Consider the following 27,624-nt stretch of genomic DNA (forward strand, 5'->3'; position numbering starts at 1 on the left):
ATATCACACACAAGTAAACACACTGGAGTACTGCTCGTATCGCACATATCACACAGAAGTACACACACTGTAGTACTGTTTGTATCGCACGTGATATCACACACAAGTAAACACATTGTATCAAGCATGATATCCCACACAAACACACTGGAGTACTGCTTGTATCACATGATATCACACACAAGTAAACACACTGGAGTACTGCTTATTTCGCACATGATATCACACACAAGTAAACACAATGGAGTACTGCTTGTATCACACATGATATCACACACAAGTAAACACACTGGAGTACTGCTCGTATCGCACATTTCTCACATAAGTACACACACTGGAGTACTGCTTGTACCGCACATGATATCGCACACAAGTAAACACATTGTATCAAGCATGATATCCCACACAAACACTCTGGAGTACTGCTTGTATCACATGATATCACACACAAGTAAACACACTGGAGTACTGCTTATTTCGCACATGATATCACACACAAGTAAACACAATGGAGTACTGCTTGTATCACACATGATATCACACACAAGTAAACACACTGGAGTACTGCTTGTATCGCACATTTCTCACATAAGTACACACACTGGATTACTGCTTGTATCGCACATGATATCGCACACAAGTAAACACATTGTATCAAGCATGATATCCCACACAAACACACTGGAGTACTGCTTGTATCGCACATGATATCACACACAAGTAAACACACTGGAGTACTACTTGTATCGCACATGATATCACACACAAGTAAGCACACTGGAGTACTGCTTATATCGCACATGATATCACACACAAGTAAACACACTGGAGTACTGCTCGTACCGCAGATGATATCACACCCAAGTAATCACACTGCAGGACTGCTTGTATCACACATGATATCACATCCAAGTAGTCACAATGCAGGACTGCTTGTGTCGCACATTTTACATTCAAGTCGATATCATTCGATACTTGTTTTTTGTTGCTGATATCAGAGCGATGCCCGTATCCGTCATGTTGTGTGTGGTCTCCTCAGAGCCTGAAAGGTAAAAGCAAGAGCAGCCATGACCTGCTGAAGGACGACCCCAGACTCAGTTCTGTTCCCGTGGTGGAAAAGTAAGAAAACCATGAAGACTCAAAAGTTAGCGTTTGACCTTTCAATATATTTATATAGATATATTTATTTATAATATTTTCTCCCTCAAAGAGGCGAGAAGGCGTCTGGGGATGAATCGGAGGTAAGTCAGACTTGAAGAGTCTCGGGTGTGTGGGTGCATCATGGCCGTCTTCCTGCAGCTGGAGGGTGAGAAGACCAGCGAGATGGTGAGAGCCAAGCTGCAGAAAGGCGAGAAGGTGGTGGAGAGAGAGAAGGAGGATGAAGAGGCGGCGAGGAAGAAGAGCAGCCGCAGGTCAGTGATACTACTACTACCTGTAATACATGATGTCATACATGCTGTCATACATTATGTCATACATGCTGTCATACATGCTGTAATACATGATGTCATACATGCTGTAATACATGCTGTAATACATGATGTCATACATGCTGTAATACATGATGTCATACATGCTGTAATACATGTCATACATGCTGTCATACATGCTGTAATACATGATGTAATACATCATGTCATACATGATGTCATACATGCTGTAATACATGATGTCATACATGCTGTAATACATGATGTCATACATGATGTCATACCTGCTGTCATACATGCTGTAATACATGATGTCATACATGCTGTAGTACATGCTGTCATACATGATGTCATACCTGCTGTAATACATGTCATACATGCTGTCATACATGCTGTCATACATGCTGTAATACATGCTGTCATACATGCTGTAATACATGATGTCATACATGCTGTAATACATGATGTCATACATGCTGTAATACATGATGTAATACATGCTGTCATACATGCTGTAATACATGATGTCATACATGCTGTAATACATGATGTCATACATGCTGTCATACATGCTGTAATACATGATGTCATACATGCTGTAATACATGCTGTCATACATGATGTCATACATGCTGTAATACATGCTGTCATACATGATTTCATACATGCTATAATACATGCTGTCATACATGATGTCATACATGCTCTAATACATGATGTCATACATGCTCTAATACATGATGTCATACGTGCTGTAATACATGCTGTAATACATGTAATACATGATGTAATACCTGCAGTACATGCTGTAATACATGATGTAATACATGCTGTAATACTTGTAGTACATGCTGTAATGCATGCTGTAATACATGATGTAATACATGCTGTAATACATGATGTAATACATGCTGTAATACCTGTAGTACATGCTGTAATACCTGCAGTACATGCTGTAATACATGTAATACATGCTGTAATACATGCTGTAATACCTGCAGTACATGCTGTAATACATGCTGTAATACCTGCAGTACATGCTGTAATACATGATGTAATACATGCTGTAATACCTGTAGTACATGCTGTAATACATGATGTAATACATGATGTAATACATGCTGTAATACCTGTAGTACATGCTGTAATACATGCTGTAATACATGCTGTACTACATGTAAGGGATGGGACAAATGCAGAGGACAAATTTCACCACATCTAGTGTGTGTGTGACAATCATTGGTACTTTAATCTTTAATCTTAATGTAATACATGCTGGTGCCCAGCTGGGGGCACTGTTGTACTGTACTGTACTCTCTTTATATGAGGCAGAACTTACATTTTATTTAAATCATTTATTTAGTTGATCAATCCTACTCTTTTTATATATTTAACATTCATGTTTAATTGTATCATATTTCAACAAGGGGGACAAGCGGTAGAAAATGGATGGATGGATGGATGGACATGACAAATTGACTAATAATAAAACTCATCAATTTCAATATGATAAATTATGTAAAGAAAATGTATTTGTTTTTATTGTAATGACATTTATTTGAAATATGTATCAATCAAATGTTGATTTTGAATACAGTATGTATAACTATAAGACTTAAGTATGATACATATTAGGAGTGTCCTGATCCAATATTGAAATTGGATCGATATCTCAAGTACTGGATGATATCTGCTTACATGTCAAATGTGCGATACAAGCAGTCCTGCAGCGTGTTGACTTGTGTGTGTGATATCATGTGCGATACAAGCAGTCCTGCGGCGTGTTGACTTGTGTGTGTGATACCATGTGCGATACAAGCATTCCTGCAGCGTGTTGACTTGTGTGTGTGATATCATGTGTGATACAAGCAGTCCTGCAGCGTGTTGACTTGTGTGTGTGATATCATGTGTGATACAAGCAGTCCTGCAGCGTGTTTAATTGTGTGTGATATCATGTGCAATACAAGCTGTCCTGCAGCGCGTTTACTTGTGTGATATCATGTGTGATTCGAGCATTGCTGCAGTGTGTTTACATGTGTGTGATATCTTGTGTGATACAAGTATTGCTGCACCGTGTTTACTTGTGTGTGATATCATGTGCGATACAAGCAGTCCTGCAGCGTGTTGACTTGTGTGTGATATCATGTGCGATACACGCGATTCTGCAGCGTGTTTACTTGTGTTTGAGATCAAATGCAATACAAGCAGTCCTGCAGCGTGTTTACTTGTGTTTGATATCATGTGCGATACAAGCTGTCCTGCAGTGTGTTTACTTGTGTTTATGTAATGTGCGATACAAGCAGTGCTGCAGCATGTTTACTTGTGTGTGATATCATGTGCGATACAAGCAGCCCGGCAGCGTGTTTCCTTGTGTGATATCATGTGCGATACAAGCTGTCCTGCAGTGTGTTTACTTGTGTTTATGTAATGTGGGATACAAGCAGTGCTGCAGCATGTTTACTTGCGTGTGATATAATGTGCGATACAAGCAGCCCGGCAGCGTGTTTACTTGTGTGATATCAGGTGCGATACAAGCAGTCCCGCAGCATGTTGACTTGTGTGATATCATATGCGATACAAGCAGTCCTGCAGCGTGTTGACTTGTGTGATATCATGTGCGATACAAGCTGTCCTGCAGTATTTTACTTGTGTATTTATGTAATGTGCGATACAAGCAGTCCTGCAGCGTGTTTACGTGTGCAAAGCTGGACAGATATTTAACATTTAAATGTCCTCCAATAAGCGTACAGTTCCTTCTATTTTACTAAAGTAATTTACAAAAGGTAAACATGTTAATAAAGTTATATATTAATATATATATATATATATATATATATATATATATATATATATATCTATATATATATATATATATATATATATATATATATATATATATTAGGGGTGTGGGAAAAAATCAATTCGAATTCGAATCGCGATTCTCACGTTGTGCGATTCAGAATCGATTCTCATTTTTAAAAAATCGATTTTTTATTTTTTTATTTAAAATTTTTTATTTTTTATTTTTATTTTTTTATTTTCATTAATCAATCCAACAAAACAATACACAGCAATACCATAACAATGCAATCCAATTCCAAAAGCAAACCCGACCCAGCAACACTCAGAACTGCAATAAACAGAGCAATTGAGAGGAGACACAAACACGACACAGAACAAACCAAAAGTAGTGAAACAAAAATGAATATTATCAACAACAGTATCAATATTAGTTACAATTTCAACATAGCAGTGATTAAAAATCCCTCATTGACAGTATCATTAGACATTGAAATGTCCTTATTTTTCAAGGAAAAGCACTGTACTTTTCAATGAAGATAACTTTAAACTAGTCTTAACTTTAAAGAAATACACTCTATACATTGCTAATGTGGTAAATGACTATTCTAGCTGCAAATGTCTGGTTTTTGGTGCAATATCTACATAGGTGTATAGAGGCCCATTTCCAGCAACTATCACTCCAGTGTTCTAATGGTACAATGTGTTTGCTCATTGGCTCAGAAGGCTAATTGATGATTAGAAAACCCTTGTGCAATCATGTTCACACATCTGAAAACAGTTTAGCTCGTTACAGAAGCTACAAAACTGACCTTCCTTTGAGCAGATTGAGTTTCTGGAGCATCACATTTGTGGGGTCAATTAAACACTCAAAATGGCCAGAAAAAGAGAACTTTCATCTGGAACTCGACAGTCTATTGTTGTTCTTAGAAATTAAGGCTATTCGACAAAATTGTTTCGGTGACCCTAAACTTTTGAACGGTAGTGTGTGTATATATATATATATATATATATATATATATATATATATATATATATATATATATGAATGATCTTTATTGTCATTGTGCATGTACAGGTACAGGTCCAACGAAATTTAGATTGCTTCCCTGAGGTGCTTTGCATTTTTTTAAAAAAAAGAAGAAACCACACAATATACAAAAACAACACTATATACACAATATGCAATATACAATGTGGCCTAAGACCACTATAGGAGGCAATATATATATATATATATATATATATATATATATATATATATATATACACACACACATACATACAGTACATATATATACTTACTTTACATGCAGTGGGCAACACATGACAAACGCAAGAAAGTGGGTTTTTTGGGGGGTGGGTAAAAGATGATGATGCGCACAGCATGTTTCCTGGCGCTCCTGGTGACTGTGTGGGTGGTGGCACAGGTGCATGAAAGGTGATATAAAGTGTGGTGTTCAAAAAAGAAAAGAAAAGAAAGACCGGATGAGAATAGAGCGAGCAGTTGTCTCTTCGACAGGTAGTTAGCAACATCAAGCCTGCTCTTCTCATTAGTGCTAATCAGATAAGGTGTGTGTGTGTGTGTGTGTGTGTGTGTGTGTGTGTGTGTGTGTGTGTGTGTGTGTGTGTGTGTGTGTGTGTGTGTGTGTGTGTGTGTGTGTGTGTGTGTGTGTGTGTGTGTGTGTGTGTGTGTGTGCTGACAGGACTGACAGCCAAGCTTGTTAAAGACAAGCAGAGATAGTTTTGCTAGAAGAAGTGTAAGCCAACACAGTGGTGTGTGTTGGCAGGACATCACACATCAGACTGCAAGTACACTGTTAGTCCTGCACAAAGGGGACATTGTTGTATGGGGGGGAGTGTGTGTGTGTGTGTGTGTGTGTGCGGTGTGTGTGTGTGTGTGTGTGTGTGTGTGTGTGTGTGTGTGTGTGTGTGTGTGTGTGTGTGAAACACCCTACCATGGACCATCCATCGGGCCTTTCAAGTCTTGTCAATGCCACAGCAGTAGTCGCTACACCTGCACACAAGATTCCACTTTCCAGCATGACGGTGACCCCGAGCTTACGTCCACAGCTACAAAAAGAAAACGGAAAGTGCAGCCAGAATCCAGACCTAAATCCTATTCAAGGCTCAATCAATGGGTGCTGCGAAGCATTTGGAGAACTGTGTGTGCTTTTATGTAGCGACACAACAGGAATGATGTCATCTATTTTGTAAACTGGGTTGTCACTACAGAGCAGGGGTGTCAAACTGGTTTTCAATGAGGGCCACATGGCTGCCATCAGAGTAACACTGAATAATAATGTATGAATTTGATGTCATTATTAATTATATGCATTGTTTTAAGTAGTTATTGTTATTGGACTTTTGTGCTCGTCACAGATTGTCCATAACAAACACCAGGACACCCCAGGCCGCAGTTCCACGATCGACTTTGTAGTTGTGTCATCGGATTTGCGGTCTCATGTTTTGGACACTCGGGTGAAGAGAGGGGCGGAGCTTTCTACCGAACACCACCTGGTGGTGAGTTGGCTGCGATGGTGGGGGAGGATGCCGGACAGACCTGGGAGGCCCGAACGCATTGCGAGGGTCTGCTGGGAACATCCGGCAGAGTCTCCTGTCAGAGAGAGTTTCAATACCCACCTCCGGAAGAACATGTCACAAGGGAGGCGCTGGACATTGAGTCCGAGTGGACCATGTTCAGTACCTCTATTGTCGAGGCGACCGATTGGAGCCGTGGCCACAAGGTGGTTGTTGCCTGTCGTGGCGGTAATCCGAGAACCACCAGCGGTGAGAGGATGCCGTCAAGCTGAAGAAAGAGTCATATCGGGTCCTTCTGGCTCAAAGGACTCCGGAGGCAGCGGACAGGTACCGACAAGCCAAGCGGTGTGCGGCTTCAGCGGTCGCGGAGGCAAAAAACTCTGACATGGGAGGAGTTCGGGGAAGCCATGGAAAACGACTTCCGGACGGCTTCGAAGCGATTCTAGACCATCCACCGCTTCAGGAAGGGGAAGCAGTGCACTGTCAACACCTTGTATGGTGAGGATGGTGTTCTGCTGACCTCGACTGCGGATGTTGTGGATCAGTGGAGGGAATACTTTGAAGACCTCCTCAATCCCACCAACACGTCTTCCTATGAGGAAGCAGTGTCAGGGGAATCTGTGGTGGGCTCTCCTATTTCCGGGGCCGAGGTAGTTAAAAAGCTCCTCGGCGGCAAGGCCCCGGGGGCAGATGAGATCTGCCCGGAGTTCCTTAAAGGGAAACTTCGGTTTTTTTCAACCTGGGCCCTGTTTTCATAATTTTTTCTGTATATGTGAGTGCTGGATAAAACATTTTTTGAGGTCGCGCCAGTATTGAGCAGGGCAGGCAGCCTCCAGCCCAGCTAACGCTCGTACACAGGGCAACTGGCTCTCGTCAAAATTCGGCCTATAAACATGCATTTTTTTCACACTGACAGGCTCAGATAGTTACAATGAGTGTCCGACAACATACTAGAAAGGAGAAATTAACGTATGTCTCTACCTTTAGCTGGAGATCGCTGTTTGTTGTGAGCTGTGTCCAAATCTCACCACGCTACAAATCTCGTTCCGAAATCTCGCGATAACTCGCGACAAATCAAATCGTCCACATCAGGCAAAAATTCAGCCATGACAGACAAACAAACAAACTTTTCTATAAAACTAAAATAACAGTCTTCGGTAATCCAACAGAAAATCACTTCAGTCATCTCTCTTCACCTCAGTCAGGTAACTGTTTTTCCACCGGTGTTTTGTCGCGAGTTATCGCGAGATTTCGGAACGAGATTTGTAGCGTGGTGAGATTTGGACACAGCTCACAACAAACAGCGATCTCCAGCTAAAGGTAGAGACATACGTTAATTTCTCCTTTCTAGTATGTTGTCGGACACTCATTGTAACTATCTGAGCCTGTCAGTGTGAAAAAAATGCATGTTTATAGGCCGAATTTTGACGAGAGCCAGTTGCCCTGTGTACGAGCGTTAGCTGGGCTGGAGGCTGCCTGCCCTGCTCAATACTGGCGCGACCTCAAAAAATGTTTTATCCAGCACTCACATATACAGAAAAAATTATGAAAACAGGGCCCAGGTTGAAAAAAACCGAAGTTTCCCTTTAAGGCTCTGGATGCTATAGGGCTGTCTTGGTTGACAAGACTCTGCAACATCGCGTGGACATCAGGGGCGGTACCTCTGGATTGGCAGACCGGGGTGGTGGTTCCTCGCTTTAAGAAAGGGAACCGGAGGGTGTGTTCCAACTATTGTGGGATCACACTCCTCAGCCTTCCCGATAAGGTCTATTGAGGTGTACTAGAGAGGAGGCTACGCCGGATAGTCGAACCTCGGATTCAGGAGGAACAGTGTGGTTTTTGTCCTGGTCGTGGAACTGTGGACCAGCTCTATAGTCTCGGCAGGGTCCTTGAGGGTGCATGGGAGTTTTCCCAACCAGTCTGCATGTGCTTTGTGGACTTTGAGAGGGCATTCAGGAAGTCCTGTGGGGAGTGCTCAGAGAGTATGGGGTATCGGACTGTCTGATTGTGGCGGTCCCCTCCCTGTATGATCAGTGTCAGAGCTTGGTCCGCATTGCCGGCAGTAAGTCGGACCCGTTTCCAGTGAGGGTTGGACTCTGCCAAGGCTGCCCTTTGTCACCAATTCTTTTCATAACTTTTATGAACAGAATTTCTAGGCGCAGTCAAGGCATTGAAGGGATCCGGTTAGGTGGCTGCAGGATTAGGTCTCTGCTTTTTGCAGATGATGTGGTCCTGATGGCTTCATCTGGCCAGGATCTTCAGCTCTCACTGGATTTGTTCGCAGCCGAGTGTGAAGCGACTGGGATGGGAATCAGCACCTCCAAGTCCGGGTCCATGGATCTCGCCCGGGAAAGGGTGGAGTGCCATCTACGGGTTGGAGAGGAGATCTTGCCCCAAGTGGAGGAGTTCAATCACCTCGGAGTTTTGTTCACGAGTGAGGGAAGAGTGGATCGTGAGATGGACAGGCGGATCGGTGCGGCGGCGTCAATAATGCGGACGCTGTATCGATCCGTTGTGGTGAAGAAGGAGATGAGCCGGAAGGCAAAGCTCTCAATTTACCGGTCAATCTACGTTCCCATCCTCACCTATGGTCATGATATTTGGGTTGTGACCGAAAGAACAAGATCACGCGTCCAACCGGCCGAAATGAGTTTCCTCCGCCGGGTGGCGGGTCTCTCCCTTAGAGATAGGGTGAGAAGCTCTGCCATCCGACAGGATCTCAAAGTAAAGCCGCTTCTCCTTCACATGGAGAGGAGCCAGATGAGGTGGTTCGGGCATCTTGTCAGGATGCCACCCGAACGCCTCCCTAGGGAGGTGTTTAGGGCACGTTTGACCAGTAGTAGGCCAGGGGGAAGACCCAGGACACGTTGGGAAGACTTTGTCTCCCGGCTGGCCTGGGAACGCCTCGGGATCCCCCCGGGAAGAGCTGGACGGAGTGGCTAGGGAGAGGGAAGTCTGGGCTTCTCTGTGTCAATAAGTAGCTCCCCTGCGTTGTAATAATAAATTTAGTTATCAAACAGGAGTCAAAGTTGTCTGTATCATTTTTAATATGCGGCTATTTTTCAATGTTAATAGATTGCAAACCAAATATTCCATAATTTTCTCATGGAACTGGAATCTGGCTGTGAGCAGGCTACTGTATGAACACATTTTAAGTTACACAAATTACATTTATACTATCTTTTCAAAGGGGGTGAGCACTACTTTATCGAGGGTCCGCTTGCCTGCTTTGGCCGTGTACACCTTTCTTCTTCCCGATGTAGTACCACTTTTTTCTTATTACTGTGTTTTACGGCCTATAAAGCCCGTTGGTATATAAGTCGCACCCACTAAATTTTAGAAAGAAAAAAAACTGCTTTCCCTATATTGACTACAAGCCTCAAACGGTGTTTGTAACAGGGCAGTAAAACGGCTGATGAAACAAAACAGAAGTCATGGTCATGGACCCACTACCTGCGCAAGCTAGCTCTCCAATCAGCTAAACAGACTCAATACCTCCACGGTGACGTTTTGGTGAATTTACTGAGGATATTGTGAAACTGGAACAATACAGAAAGAATGCCATTGCAAGTTAATAATACTAACACAGACACTCGTAAACGTGTTAGCATATTAGCTATTGCTAACAACGCTAGCTTCTCTACATTATGATAACACGTACAAAAACACTCCTACAGACGTCACACACGGGACGGTTTAGTAAGTAAGTGCTTGGAGTGATGAATGGAGAATCCATACGAGTAGAAACGCTACGGACGGCTAGAAAACAGGGCGGCACTTCTACTTATAGTGCAATGCTTTAAACAGCAGTAAGCACTTGTATGCGTTCACCCAGCCAACTTGTCCAAAAGATGGTGCTGTAGCACAAACAATAGCAAACCATTTAAGTGTCTTTGTATGTGTTCAATGAAAACTATTTGCTCCAAGGAAAATCCATAAATTAGCCGCACCGCTTTATAGGCCGCAGGGTTCAAAGCGTAGGAAAAAAGTAGACTTATATCCTGGAACTTATGTCTAGCACTCTTTTGAAGCACCCCCCAGTCCTTGTCAGAGAGGGAATGTACACATTTACATGTGATTTGCGTATTCATAAGGGGGCGTGGCCAGCCACTTTCACATTGACTGGGATCCATCTGTCCATTTTCTACTGCTTGTCCCTTTGGGGCTCTCAACGGTTTGAGCGTACGTCATTTTTTTAGTAAAGAAATCCATGCAAGCCTTAAAAACACACCAGGTGTTCTTTTTCACGCCGAGGAAAAAAGTGCTGTTCAGTGTTCAGTACCGACGATACTGAAAAAAGCCGATATCGATGTAGTTTTTTGCCCGTTGTTATCAACCGGGTATCAAAGTGTCGATACTTTTGACAACCCGAGTTGATATCATGTTCTATTAGATTGTATTATATTATTATTACTTCCCTGGCTTCTATGGACACACGCTCACACACTGAGGCCTCGCAGAGATCCTCAAGTTATTCCGTGTGTGTGTGTGTGTGTGTGTGGGTGTGTGTGTGTGTGGGTGTGTGTGTGTGTGTTGTGTGTGTGCGTGCATGTGTGTGTGTGTGTGTGTGTGTGTGAATGTGGAAAACCACTTGAGATAATCCAGCGCTTGGCTGCAGGATTGTGTATGTTTGGAAGCTGCCAGGTTTACAGAACTCAGGGCCCAGAGCAGCACGTCGACCCCGCATGGGGTGCTCGCTGGCTGGCTGGCTGGCTGGCTGGCTGGCTGGAAAGGCTTCCAGACAGACGTGCACGTCTCAGATATGCAGCGAACGCTCTCAGGTTGTACAGTTTGGAGTTGGACAAACATTTCCTGGCCTCTGAACTCGTACCAAACGTCAGACTTTGACCTGCGTCTAAGTCACGAGAACCGAGTTCAAGGAAGGAATAACTTTGATATATATTTTTTTTTTTTTCTTTTTTCTCCATATAGAACAGAGCTGGGCAAATATTTTCACTCGGGGGGGCCACATTGAGAGAAAAACATGTGTCTGGGGGGCCAAAGTGTATGTGTGTATGAATGATATGTACACATTTAGCTGTACAAATGTGCTGTACAGTATGTGTGTTGGGGTCCCTTTTTTTCAGGAACACTAATACCAAAAGTCACAATGTCCCATAGAATTCTAACAACAGACCACCTCAAAAAAACGGAATGGAATTGTACAGTTTTTTACTGAATGGGACACCCAAAATGTACATAAACATAAAGAAAGTGGGATTTACAATATTAACTATGAACAATAAAACACTGAATATTAACAACATATGAACATCTTTTACTTCTCAGACAAGCTCCTCCATAGTTGTGCTTGTGTTCCAAAGCATGGTTAATTTATGATTTTCTACACCAAAATTAATCTATTTATTCTTCTTCTTCTTCTTCTCCAGATTTTGGCACGCTCTACCTTCCACAGTTTTTTAGTTTTACAGTGATTCAAATATTTTTACACTCATACATTGTCTATCATACAAAACAATTGAATTATACATTTTGTATGCTGACACCAATCCAACTAATCTTTGGATTAGTTCAGGGGTGTCAAAACCATTTTGCGGCTTGCAGCTATTTTTTATTTGTATATTTTTATTTATTTTTTAATAATATTTATTTCTTCATTTGATAGGGAAACCATAATACAGGTACTGAGAAACAGACCCCCCCCCAAAAATTTTTTTTTTAATTACATTTAAAAAAAAAAAATATATATATATATATATATATATATATATATATATATATATATATATATATATATATATATATATATATATATATATATATATATATATATTTAAAATAAATACATAAACAGCTAATTTCTTCACGACCTGCAACATATTCTAAAACACTATTAAAAAGGACACAAAAACGTATCAGGAAAAAGCAGTTTTTTCTTTACAACTGTCATTGCTCAAAAAATAATAATGAATCAAAATCAATGTTATGAATTATTGAGATATTTAAGGCTCCAATTAATTAGCATCAGCTATTCCATTTTGAAATATTTTTGGGGAAAATATTCTACTTCTGTTTTGTTTGATCAGCCGTTTTACTGCCGTGCTAGAGACACCGTTTAGAAACAATTAAAAATGTACAAAATATTTCTGTGTAAATAAGGGAAGTGAAGTGAATTATACTTATATAGCGCTTTTCTCTAGTGACTCAAAGCGCTTTACATAGTGAAACCCAATATCTAAGTTACATTTAAACCAGTGTGGGTGGCACTGGGAACAGGTGGGTAAAGTGTCTTGCCCAAGGACACAACGGCAGTGACTAGGATGGCGGAAGCGGGAATCGAACCTGGAACCCTGAAGTTGCTGGCACGGCCACTCTACCAACCGAGCTACGCCGCCCCATAACTCAAATAACTCATTTCACAAAGTATATATCTGCGCCTTAGTGCGGCTAATATATGGATTTTTTAATTTATTTTTATTTAGTGGGTGCGGCTTATATACCAGTATGCTCTATAGTCCAGAAAATATGGATAATAATATTTACAATAATAATGAACTATATTCCATGGAGGTTAATTTGTGTCCTTATTACAAAACCTTTTTTTGACATGAAATTTATGTAACTGAATATTTTGCGTTAGAATTTTGTTGTGAACTTAAAACAAATTATGCTGACAATTTCATAGAAAAAAAAATCTGTGTTTTAAAATTCAATTTCTTTTTCAATAAAATTGTCATTTGATGTAAAAAAAAAACAAAAAAAACAATTCAGGTCACAAAATTCAAACAAAATTCAAACATTCAGTCACATAAATTCAGTGTTAAAAAAGTTGTTTTTTTTTTTTTTACACTGAAATTTAAAACACTGAAATTTTTTTCAATAAAATTATCTTGATGTAAAAAAAAATAAAAAAAAATCAGGTCACACAATTCAAACGCAAATAATTCAGTTACATAAATTCAGTGTAAAAAAAGTGATTTATTTTTTTTACACTGAATTTTAAAACATTGATTTATTTTTTTCAATAAAATTGTCTTGATGTAAAAAAAAATAAAATTCAGGTCACAAAATTCAAACTCTAAAAATTCAGTTACATAAATTCAGTGCTAAAAAAAGTGATTTTTTTACACAGAATTTTAAAACACTAACATTTTTTTCAATAAAATTATCTTGATGTAAAAAAAAAAAATTCAGGTCACACAATTCAAACGCAAAAAATCCAATAACATAAATTCAGTGTAAAAAAAGTGATTTTTTTATTTTTTTTACACTGAATTTTAAAACTCTGATTTTTTTTTCAATAAAATTGTCTCGATGTAAAAAAAACAAAAAAACATTCAGGTCACAAAATTCAAACGCAAAAAATTCAGTTATATAAATTCAGTGTAAAAAAAATTATTTATTTTTTTAAACTAAATTTTAAAACATTGTTTTTTTTTTCAATAAAATTGTCTTGATGTAAAAAAAAAACATTCAGATCATAAAATTCAAACGCAAAAAATTCAGTTACATAAATTCAGTATAAAAAATAAATACATTCAGGTCACAAAATTCAAACGCAAAAAATTCAGTGTTAAAAAAAGATTTATTTTTTTTACACTGAATTTTAAAACACTGATTTTTTTTTCAATAAAATTGTTTTGATGTAAAAAAAATCAATTCAGGTCACAAAATTCAAACGCAAAAAATTCAGTAACATAAATTCAGTGTAAAAAAAAAAATGCTTTCGTAATAAAGATGTAATAAATTAACCTCCAATATTTTCCACCAGCGACAACTTTTTCTGAAGTCTACTCACCATATCTTGGAAGAAATATATGGATATGTTGATCAAAGACCACATACTCTAATATGCACAGGACGTTGGTCATTTTGATTGTCCCGGCTCATTTTGGGTGGAGAGATTTGGGCCATTTAGGTTTTTATGTAACGTTCTTCCCGTGTTGCCTTAATTTTGACAGCAGAATGTGTCGCCACAAATGGCCCCCGGGGCCACACTTTGGACACCCCTGTTTCCCACGTAATAAACGCTCTATTAGGGCTACGTTATTATATTATATTATTGTGGAGTGTTTTTTTTTATTTTTTATTTTTTCTGCTTGTATTTCTTTTATTTGGGTTTTGTTTTTCTCTTTTGTGATACGGATCCCCCTGGGTCTGGAATAAAATGACTACTACAGTTCCATCTTAGAGGCTCCACTCTCTATAAAAAGTGCACTAGTAGGTGCTTGGCTGTCTGGCATCATGGCGGTCAGGGGAGGCAGACGGCGTTGTAAAACCCGGTGGGTTGTGAGCGCCGGTCTGGACGGCTGTGCAGAGTCATGCAAATTCCTGCGTTGAGGTTTGGATTGCTGGCCTGCGCGCGGCGCACAAGTTCTGCTTGGCCCGGGGCCCGAAGCCGCGGAGTGCCCCCCCGAGGCGAGTTCACCCAGCCATCTTGTTATTGCAGCACAGCGGTCCGCATCACTCGCTCCGTCATTAGACCAGAAGCTGCGGTCTTCTTGCTCCACGTTGGCAGCGAGGTGTTGAGTTAACTTCTTCAACAACAACAACGACGACAAAAATCCGAACTCATTATTTGAACACTTTTGTTTCTCACTCCAAGGCCGTAAAGCGAGAATTCGTAGGAGTCCAAAAGTGCCGAGTGTATTTCAGAAAAAAAGTTTTTTGAGGAGGCATGGAGTCATCGCTGGCTATTTTAAGGCTGTGTAAAATTCCTGTGTCAGCCTCAGACTCCTGCCAGACTCTCGCGTCTTCTGGAATCACCAGAGACTCGTTGGCCCGCCGCCAGTCGACTCCTATGCTTTCTTTTGGAGAAGTTAATTATCCGCAGCTCTTTTTGGCTTTCACTCCTTTTTAATTTGACTCCGAGAGGGACAGCAGACGGCTGCACAATCTCTTAAAAAAGGCTTCAGAGCCCCCCACCCCCTTTTTTTTTATTTTTTTTTTTACTATATATCTCCCTTTAGGGACGCCTGCATGGCTGCGTCTCTACTTCCTGCCTATCTACTCACAAAGAACATTAGATTGTATACGCTCAGATTAATCAGGTTTCTTTTCCATTAATAACAGAATAATAATTCATGTATTCTCATTTATTATTATTTTATATATTTTTTATAATTTTTTAATTAACTTTATTATTTTTATTTTATTTATTCATTATTATTGTATTGTATTATTTATTTTAAATTATTTGTATTATTATATTTACAGTATTAATATTGTACTTTATTATTTATATTTATTTATTTATTGTATTCAATATAATTTTATTGATTTTAACTATGTATTTAGTTTATTATTATGAATTCTGTATATTTATTTTTAAGTATTTATTTTATTTAATATTATTATTTTTATACATCTATTTCCATTCATATCATTTATTTATTTAATTTAGTAAAAGGCCAGATCACATTTAACTTTTTAAAAATAATAAATACATATGTAGATTTTCATTTTATTCATTCATTTATTTTTATTCATTATTATTTGATTGAATTATTTATTTAAAAATATATATATATATTTACAGTATTATTGTTCTGTATTATTTTTATTTATTTATTTAATTCAATATTTTTTTATTTTAGCTATTATATATTTATTTTTATTTAATATTATTATTTGTATATATTTATTTCCAATAATATCATGTATTTATTTTATTTAGTAAAAGGCCAGATCACACTTAACCTTTTTTAAATAATAAATACATACAGTATGTAGATATTTATTTTATTTATTAATTTATTTTTATTCATTATTTGATTTCATTATTTATTTTAAAAAATATATATATTTACAGTATTATTGTACTGTATTATTTGTATTTATTTATTTAATTCAATATTATTTGTTTTAATTTATTTTAACTATTTTTATGTATTTAGTTTATTATCATTAATTCTATATATTTATTTTTATTTAATATTATTATTTTTATATATTTATTTCCAATAATATAATTTATTTATATTTAGTAAAAGGCCAGATGACACTTTTTAAAATAATAAATTCATATGTAGGTTTTTATTTTATTTATCCATTTATTCTTACTCATTATTTGATGTAATTATTTATTTTATATGATTTGTTATTATATTTACAGTATTATTATTGTACTGTATTATTTGTATTTATATATTTAATTCAAAAAAAAAATTTTAAATTTATTTTAACTATGTTTATCTATTTAGTTGATTATTAGTTCTATATATTTATTTACAAGTATTTATTTTATTTTAATATTATTATTTTTATATATTTATTTCCATTAATATAATTTATTTATTTTATTTAGTAAAAGGCCAGATCACACTTAACTTTTTCATATGTAGATTTGACATTAAAAAAGGCAGCTGTAAAAATAAAAGGGGTACTATAAATCAACTTGCATTTAAACTTTCCAATAAAATGTGCGATACAAGCAGTCGTGAAGCTTGTTTACTTGTGCAAAACTAGTTAGCATGTAAAGCAGGGGTTCTTACCCTTTTTCACCTCGGGGCCCAACTTTTCCACTACAGACGGGCCCGGGATATAGAGGCTAATTTGTGTTTTTATTACGAAAGCTTTTTTTTGACACTGAATTTATGTCAAAAATGTTTTGCCTTTGAATTTTGTGAACTGAATTTTTTACATTAAATTATGCTGACAATTTCACTGGGAAAAAATCAATCAGTGTTAGTAAAATGCTTGTGTTTAAAAAATCAGTGTGAAAAAAATATTGTGTTAAAAAAATACAACCCATGAAAATTAAAATGTATAGAAAGTTAATGTAAAAATTCAGTGTAAAAAAATTCTATGTATAAAAGTTCAGTTTATAAAAACTCATTGTATAAAATTGTTATGTATTAAAAGTCAGTGTGCAGATTCTAACCATTTGAATCATTCCTATAGTTTGAAAATGTTGAAATGTTAAATACCGTATTTTTCAGACTATAAGGCGCACTTAAAATCCTTTCATTTTCTCAAAACTCGACGGTGCGCCTAATGTACCGAATAATTCTGGTTGTGCTTACCGCCCTCGAATCTGTTTTATTTGGTACATGGTGTAATGATAAGTGTGACCAGTAGATGGCAGTCACACATGAGAGGTACGTGTAGACTGCAATATGACTCAAGTAAACAACACCAACATTTTATATTTTCCATTGAAAATATAGAACATTACACACGGCACTCAAAAATCTATCAAAATCTTTTAAGTTGGACTTTGGTAAGCTGTGAAGCCAGACCGCTTGATGGATTGTACTGGTCTTCAACATAGGAGTATTATTATGGTGTGTGTATAAGGTAAGACATATTATCTGCCATTTTGTTTCGCAATATTATGCAAAAGCAACTTTTCGTACATGGTACCTGCTGATCTGTATTTGTGATCTGCATAAGTCCTGAAAAAATGCACGCATCCGCCTTTGTAGTCCGTGTCGACACCGTAGTCAATGAGCTTCTTCTTTTTCTCTATCTTCTTGTTATGTGACATTCATCCTCCGCTGTTGCCATTTCTAATATAAAGTAGTGTAAAGTTCTTCCTTATATCTGTCAGTAAACTCACCATGAAAGCACTAAAACATACCGGTGTAGTGAGTTAAACATTATTCACCCAAGGAACTTTAGTTATAAAAGAGTTCCGCTCGGACGGTTTTTCACGGGACACATTTCGGGCGTTGTTGTTGCACTAGTGAGCCACGGATGAGGAGATGCTGCTCCGTTATTGATTGAAGTAAAGTCTGAATGTCATTAAAACAGTCAGCTCCATCTTTTGACACTTCATCCACTCCCGTCCTTGCACGCTACACCGCTACAACAAAGATGACGGAGAAAAGACGTAAATAAGAGCGCCCACAAAACGGCGCATCCTGAAGAGACTGTCAGAAAGCGACTTGAAGATGATGTGTAAAACATCATCTATGCAACATTTTGAGCAAAGAACCACCATTACATGTTATGTAGACCACAAGGAAGTCTTTTGCATTTAGAAAAAAGATCGAAAATAGACCATTCATTGGTAGTGCGCCTTATAATTTGGTGCGCCCTATGGTCCGGAAAATACGGTAACCAGATACTAACAGTAAATGAACGAGTGGATTAATAATACATTTTTACAGTTTGTCCTTTATAATGTAGACAAAATAATAGGTGTATAAATGACACAATATGTTACTGCATACGTCAGCAGACTAATTAGGAGTCTTTGTTTGTTTACTTACTACTAAAAGACAAGTTGTCTATTTTATTTAAGGACTAAATTACAATAATAAACATGTTTAATGTACCCTAAGATTTTTTGTTACAATAAAGCCAATACTGCCTTTTTTTTTGTGGTCCCCTTTATTTAGAAAAGTATCGAAATACATTTTGGTACCGGTACCAAAATATTGGTATCGGGACAACCCTAGAATAATAGTAATGATAATAAATAAATACAAATAAAATAGAAGTGAACCTTAAAGGCCTACTGAAATGAAATGTTCTTATTTAAACGGGGATAGCAGATCCATTCTATGTGTCATACTTGATCATTTTGCGATATTGCCATATTTTTGCTGAAAGGATTTAGTAGAGAACATCGACGATAAAGTTCGCAACTTTTGATCGCCAATAAAAAAGCCTTGCCTGTACCGGAAGTAGCGTGACGTCACAGGTTGAAAGGCTCCTCACATTTCCCCATTGTTTACACCAGCAGCGAGAGCGATTCGGACCGAGAAAGCGACGATTACCCCATTAATTTGAGAGAGGATGAAAGATTCGTGGATGAGGAACGTGAGAGTGAAGGATTAGAGTGCAGTGCAGGACGTATCTTTTTTCGCTCCGACCGTAACTTAGGTACAAGCTGGCTCATTGGATTCCACACTCTCTCCTTTTTCTATTGTGGATCACGGATTTGTATTTGAAACCACCTCGGATACTATATCCTCTTGAAAATGAGAGTCGAGAACGCGAAATGGACATTCACAGTGACTTTTATCTCCACGACAATACATCGGCGAAGCACTTTAGCTACGGAGCTAACGTGATAGCATCGTGCTTAAATGCAGATAGAAACAAAAGAAATAAGCCCCTGACTGGAAGGATAGACAGAAGATCAACAATACTACTATCAGGAGACACCGAACCAAACCATGGACATGTAACCACACGGTTAATGCTGTGCTGCCTGGCGAAGCATAGCAATGCTGTTGCTAACGACGCCATTGAAGCTAACTTAGCTACGGGACCTCACAGAGCTATGCTAAAAACATTAGCTATCCACCTACGCCAGCCCTCATCTGCTCATCAACACCCGTGCTCACCTGCGTTCCAGCGATCGACGGCGCGACAAAGGACTTCACCCGATCATCGATGCGGTCGGTGGCTAGCGTCAGATAGCGCGTCTGCTATCCAACTCAAAGTCCTCCTGGTTGTGTTGCTGCAGCCGGCCGCTAATACACCGATCCCACCTACAGCTTTCTTCTTTGCAGTCTCCATTGTTAATTAAACAAATTGCAAAAGATTCACCAACACAGATGTCCAGAATACTGTGGAATTTTGCGATGAAAACAGAGCTGTTTGTATTGGGATACAATGTGTCCGAATACTTCCGCTTTAACCATTGACGTCACGCACATACGTCATCATACATAGACGTTTTCAACCGGAAGTTTCGCGGGAAATTTAAAATGGCACTTTATAAGTTAACCCGGCCGTGTTGGCATGTGTTGCAATGTTAAGATTTCATCTTTGATATATAAACTATCAGACTGCGTGGTCGCTAGTAGTGGCTTTCAGTAGGCCTTTAAGTATAGGTTTTTTATTTTAATTGTACTTTTTCTATGTTATTGACCACTTTGAAAATGAAACACAGCAAATGTCCCCAAAATGTGGCCCTCAGCGGGGAAGGTTTGGACCAAATCCTTGGCAGCGCGGCGACGTCTGCAGAGGAATTGACGGAGCCCTGAGGTGTGTCCAAACAGATGTTGTCGCTGGGCTTTTCCGCTCCTCCCTCCGTCGGCGCCTATTGTTTGGCCCGTCGCCGTGGTTACGTCCCCTTGTTTTGCCTAGAGCGGCGTGTCGGGGCAGGCGCTGTCACGTCCGTGCGTCAAGACCTCGCGGAGGACGAGCCGAGCGCGTCAAAAGCAGACCGGCCAATGACTTACGAGCGGGCCTTTTTTTTTTTTTTTTCCCCCTTCTCGACATTGTCCACATAGTTGCTGCGCACTGCGGCTGACTTACACCAGGGATCGGACGTCCAGATTAAAGCCAAAGACGTCAGAAACAAAGGCCGTGGTTGTTTAGTCTGGAGATGCTTTGCATGTTTCTGCTCCGGGCGTCCAGACGCTGGAGCTTACCTGAGCTTTGTGGACATCTGCATCTGCATGCAGACTTTGCAGGAGCCCTGCCATGAATTCTACATGTCATCACTCATGTCCTCATAATGTTTGAACTAAGAAAGAAAGTGTGTTTCGTATAAAGTCCTCATGTTCTGAACCACATTAGTGTGTGTTACAATGTTAACGTCAAAGCTCTAAAATGAGTGTTTGGTGCATCCAGCATCCAGCCTTTGCAGGAGCCCGGCTTTCGGGGGCCGCCTGCCAAGTGTGTCGACTCTCTGGGTCAAAGAGGCCCCCGCGTTATCCACTCTGCTCGGGCTGGAACACTTTATGTAACCCTCCGTTTGAAGAGAGGGCGAGCATAAACAGCATTTACTAGCACTCACGCTGAGGTGTCAAGAGTTTAAGGAGGCACTTATATGTCTAAAGTGTGGCCCGCAGCTCCAGTTGTGTTGGCCTACAGCAGAGCTGGGCAAATATTTTGACTCGGGGGGCCACATTGACAGCAAAAAATGTGTCTGGGGGGCCAATGTGTATGTGTGTATAAATCAGGGGTGTCCAAACTTTTTTCCACTGAGGGCCGCACACTGAAAAATCAAAGCAAGCGGGAGCCATTTTTATTTTTTATTTTTTTAAACCAATACAATAAATGTACAAAAAATATACATTTAGAGGCCTACTGAAATGAATTTGTTTTATTCAAACGGGAATAGCAGATCCATTCTATGTGTCATACTTGATCATTTCGCGACATTGCCATATTTTTGCTGAAAGGATTTAGTAGAGAAAATCGACGATAAAGTTCGCAACTTTTGCTCGCCGATAAAAAAAAAAAACCTTGCTCCTACCGGAAGTAGCGTGACGTCACAAGCGGTAGTGCTGCTCACAATTCCCCGTTGTTTACAATGGAGCGAGAGATATTCGGACCGAGAAAGCGACGATTACCCCATTAATTTGAGCGAAGATGAAAGATTCGTGGATGAGGAACTTTAGAGTGACGGACTAGAATGCAGTTCAAGAGATATCTTTTTTCGCTCTGACCGTAACTTAGGTACAAGCTGGCTCATTGGAATCCACACTCTCTCCTTTTTCTATTGTGGATCACGGATTTGTATTTTAAACCACCTCGGATACTATATCCTCTTGAAAATGAGAGTCGAGAAGGCGAAATGGACATTCACAGTGACTTTTATCTCCACGACAATACATCGACGAAGCTCTTTAGCATGAGCTAACGTAATAGCATCTGTCTCAAATGCAGATAGAAACAAAATAAATAAATCCCTGACTGGAAGGATAGACAGAAGATCAACAATACTACTATCAGAAGACACCGAACCAAACACTGGACATGTAAATACACGGTTAATGCTGTGCCGCCTGTCGAAGCCTGGCAATGCTGTTGCTAACGACGCTAACTTAGCAACGGGACCTCGTCAGAGCTATGATAAAAACATTAGCGCTCCACCTACGCCAGCCACCCCTCATCTGCTCATCAACACTCGTGCTCACCTGCGTTCCAGCGATCGACGATGCGGTCGGCGGCCCGGAGACGTAGGAAGTCAAGGTGAGGTCGCCGGCGCTAGCGTCTGCTATCCAACGAAGTCCTCCTTGTTGTGTTGCTACAGCCAGCCGCTAATACACCGATCCCACCTACAACTTTCTTCTTTGCAGTCTCCATTGTTCATTAAACAAATTGCAAAAGATTCACCAACACAGATGTCCAGAATACTGTGGAATTTTGTCGAAGAAAACAGAGCTCTGTGTATTGTGTCCAAACACTTCCGTGGACCTCGCGACGTCACGCGCATACGTCATCCTCCAAAGGCGTTTTGAACCGGAAGTTCCCCGGGAAATTTAAAATTGCACTTTATAAGTTAACCCGGCTGTATTGGCATGTGTTGCAATGTTAAGATTTCATCATTGATATATAAACTATCAGACTGCGTGGTCGGTAGTAGTGGCTTTCAGTAGGCCTTTAGGCCTCCACTCAGGCTTGAACCCGGTGAACCCAAAGGGTTTTGGTCCAAAATATATAAAAAATGTTATTTAGTAGTCTTATTCAAAGTTGAAATCTCTAGATCAGGGGTCACCAACGCGGTGCCCGCGGGCACCAGGTAGCCCATAAGGACCAGATGAGTAGCCCGCTGGCCTGTTCTAAAAATAGCTCAAATAGCAGCACTTACCAGTGAGCTGCCTCATTTTATTTATTTACTAGCAAGCTGGTCTCGCTTTGCCCGACATTTTTAATTCTAAGAGAGACAAAACTCAAATACAATTTGAAAATCCAAGAAAATATTTTAAAGACTTGGTCTTCACTTGTTTAAATAAATTCATTATTTTTTTTATTTTGCTTCTTATAACTTTCAGAAAGACAATTTTAGAGAAAAAAATACAACCCTAAAAATGATTTTAAAATTTTTAAACACATATACCTTTTTACCTATTAAATTCCTTCCTCTTCTTTCCTTACAATTTAAATCAATGTTGAAGTAAATTTATTTTTTTTGTTGTAAAGAATAATACATTTTAATTTAATTCTTCATTTTAGCTTCTGTTTTTTTGACAAAGAATATTTGTGAAATATTTCTTCAAACTTATTATGATTCAAATTCAAAAAAAATATTCTGGCAAATCTATAAAATCTGTAGAATCAAATTTTAATCTTATTTCAAAGTCTTTTGAATTTCTTTTAAAATTTTTGTTCTGGAAAATCTAGAAGAAATAGTGATTTGTCTTTGTTAGAAATATAGCTTGGTCCAATTTGTTATATATTCTAACAAAGTGTAGATTGGATTTTAACCTATTTAAAACATGTCATCAAAATTCTAAAATTAATCTTAATCAGGAAAAATTACTAATGATGTTCCATTAATTATTTTTAAAATTTTTCCCAAAAGCTTCGAATTAGCTAGTTTTTCTCTTCTTTTTTTCGGTTGAATTTTGAATTTTAAAGAGTCGAAATTGAAGATAAACTATGTTTCTAAATTTAATTGTCATTTTTTTCGTGTTTTCTCCTCTTTTAAACCGTTCAATTAAGTGTAAATATCATTAATTATTAATAATAACATAGAGATAAAGGTAAATTGAGCAAATTGGCTATTTCTGGCAATTTATTTAAGTGTGTATCAAACTGGTATCCCTTCGCATTAATCAGTACCCAAGAAGTAGCTCTTGGTTTCAAAAAGGTTGGTGACCCCTGCTCTGGATCAACATTAGGTATTTTTGTCGATATAACATTTTTAAACATTTAAGTTGTATGCCCTTTTTGTCAAAGAAAACCCTGTTTTTTTATGGAAAAAACACTAAATATGCAATATTTTCCCCCAATGAAATTTTAAAGTGGAATATTTGAGCCTTAAAAAGGTCAATAACTCATAACAACATTGATTTTAATTTGTCATTATTTTTTGAGCAATGACACACACAAAAAAAAAACACTAAAATAATTGGGGATCCAAAAAGGGTGCTACTCATTAAAGTGTTAACAAATAAATTATAAATAGTTTTTACTGTTGACTTTTAACACAATAATATTGAGATCCGCTTCAGATCTATCCGTCAATTATAAGTTTTATTATTGTTTATGTTTTTTGTTTGTTCGTTTCAAGCCCTTCTTTAAAAAAAAAAAACAGCCCAGTTTTTTATATGGCAAACAAAAAATGTGCAACATTTTCCCCAAATAATATCTCAAAGTGGAATATTTAATGTGACGTAATTGGAGCCTTGAATCAAAATCAATGACATTGATTTTGATTCTTTTTTTTTATTTTTAAAGAAAGAAACAGCCTGCATGGCAGCTTTGTGTTATTGGAGTAAACATTGCAACATTTTCACCTCTTTTATACCACTCTTTATGTTTATTTATTTTTTATCGTATTTTTAGAATGTGCCGTGGGGCCGTTAAAAAATTACCTGTGGGCCGCAAATGGCCCCCGGGCCGCACTTTGGACACCCCTGGTATAAATGATATATACACATTTAGCGGTAACAATCTGATGTACAGCATGTGTTTGGGTCCCTTTTTTTCAGGAACACTAATACCAAAAGTCACAATGTCCGAAAACAGACCACCTCAAAAAAAAAACGAATGAAACTTACCAATTTTTTACTGAATGGAAGACTCAAAATGTACATTATTGGACAAAAGTTTGGATGTACCTTCTCCTCATTCAATGCGTTTTGTTTATTTTCATGACTATTTACTTTGTAGATTGTCACATCAAAACTATGAATAAACACATGTGGAGTTATGTACTTAACCAAAAACTAACAGAAACATGTTTTATATTATAGTTTCTTCAAAATAGCCACCCTTTGCTGTGATTACTGCTTTGCACACTCTTGGCATTCTCTCCATGAGCTTCAAGAGGTAGTCACCTGAAATGGTTTTCACTTTGACAGGTGTGCTTGAAGCTCATTTCAAATCATTCCCAGGAGTTATCTCACCCTCCGAGAAGCCTCCGTTTTACTAAGGTTTTCCAATGTAACAAAAATGTGTAGAATAAATATTTCAACATTTCTATCAACAAAGAGTTGCGTCAGCCTGCGAAACATAGTCATTTTGATAGTAGGCTAATATAGACACTTACATCATGTGTTGTCTTCATTATAACACTTATATAAGACTTTTAAAGTCATTTTGATAGTAGGCTAATATAACTGATATAGGCACTTACATCATCTGTTGTCTTCATTATAAGACTTATATAAGACTTTTAAAGTCATTTTGATAGTAGGCTAATATAGCTAATAGACACTTACATCATGTGTTGTCTTCATTATAACACTTATATAAGACTTTTAAAGTCATTTTGATAGTAGGCTAATATAACTGATATAGGCACTTACATCATGTGTTGTCTTCATTATAACACTTATATAAGACTTTTAAAGTCATTTTGATAGTAGGCTAATACAACTAATATAGACACTTACATCATGTGTTGTCTTCATTATAACACTTATATAAGACTTTTAAAGTCATTTTGATAGTAGGCTAATATAGCTAATATAGACACTTACATCATGTGTTGTCTTCATTATAACACTTATATAAGACTTTTAAAGTCATTTTGATAGTAGGCTAATATAACTAATATAGACACATCATGTGTTGTTTTCATTATAACACTTATATAAGACTTTTAAAGTAATTTTGATAGTAGGGTAATATAGCCAATATAGACACTTACATCATGTGTTGTCTTCATTATAACACTTATATAAGGCGTTTAAAGTCATTTTGATAGTAGGCTAATACAACTAATATAGACACTTACATCATGTGTTGTCTTCATTATAACACTTATATAAGACTTTTAAAGTCATTTTGATAGTAGGCTAATATAGACACTTACATCATGTGTTGTCTTCATTATAACACTTATATAAGACTTTTAAAGTCATTTTGATAGTAGGCTAATATAGACACTTACATCATGTGTTGTCTTCATTATAACACTTATATAAGGCGTTTAAAGTCATTTTGATAGTAGGCTAATACAACTAATATAGACACTTAGATCATGTGTTGTCTTCATTATAACACTTATATAAGACTTTTAAAGTCATTTTGATAGTAGGCTAATATAACTAATATAGACACTTACATCATGTGTTGTCTTCATTATAACACTTATATAAGACTTTTAAAGTCATTTTGATAGTAGGCTAATATAACTGATATAGGCACTTACATCATGTGTTGTCTTCATTATAACACTTATATAAGACTTTTAAAGTCATTTTGATAGTAGGCTAATACAGCTAATATAGACACTTACATCATGTGTTGTCTTCATTATAACACTTATATAAGGCGTTTAAAGTCATTTTGATAGTAGGCTAATACAGCTAATATAGACACTTACATCATGTGTTGTCTTCATTATAACACTTATATAAGGCTTTTAAAGTCATTTTGATAGTAGGCTAATATAGCTAATATAGACACTTACATCATGTGTTGTCTTCATTATAACACTTATATAAGACTTTTAAAGTCATTTTGATAGTAGGCTAATATAACTAATATAGACACTTACACCATGTGTTGTCTTCATTATAACACTTATATAAGGCTTTTAAAGTCATTTTGATAGTAGGCCAATACAACTAATATAGACACTTACACCATGTGTTGTCTTCATTATAACACTTATATAAGGCTTTTAAAGTCATTTTGATAGTAGGCCAATACAACTAATATAGACACTTACACCATGTGTTGTCTTCATTATAACTCTTATATAAGGCGTTTAAAGTCATTTTGATAGTAGGCTAATACAGCTAATATAGACACTTACATCATGTGTTGTCTTCATTATAACACTTATATAAGGCGTTTAAAGTCATCTTGATAGTAGGCTAATATAACTGATATAGGCACTTACATCATGTGTTGTCTTCATTATAACACTTATATAAGACTTTTAAAGTCATTTTGATAGTAGGCTAATACAACTAATATAGACACTTACATCATGTGTTGTCTTCATTATAACACTTATATAAGACTTTTAAAGTAATTTTGATAGTAGGGTAATATAGCCAATATAGACACATCATGTGTTGTC

At 37.6% G+C, this 27,624-nt stretch overlaps 1 protein-coding gene across 2 annotated transcripts in view; it reads left to right on the forward strand.

Annotated features, from left to right (window-relative positions):
- The window catches only part of cwc27 (CWC27 spliceosome associated cyclophilin), a 66,571-nt gene that overhangs the window by 6,296 nt on the left and 32,651 nt on the right, over positions 1–27,624 (forward strand). For both annotated transcript variants that reach the window (XM_062057356.1, XM_062057357.1), the window contains exons 9-11: positions 1,040–1,119; positions 1,211–1,241; positions 1,300–1,412. In XM_062057356.1, coding sequence (XP_061913340.1) covers positions 1,040–1,119; positions 1,211–1,241; positions 1,300–1,412 — 224 coding nt within the window. The remainder of the gene's footprint in view (positions 1–1,039; positions 1,120–1,210; positions 1,242–1,299; positions 1,413–27,624) is intronic.

Source organism: Entelurus aequoreus, linkage group LG08 (assembly GCF_033978785.1).
Source record: "Entelurus aequoreus isolate RoL-2023_Sb linkage group LG08, RoL_Eaeq_v1.1, whole genome shotgun sequence".
Taxonomy (NCBI): domain Eukaryota; kingdom Metazoa; phylum Chordata; class Actinopteri; order Syngnathiformes; family Syngnathidae; genus Entelurus; species Entelurus aequoreus.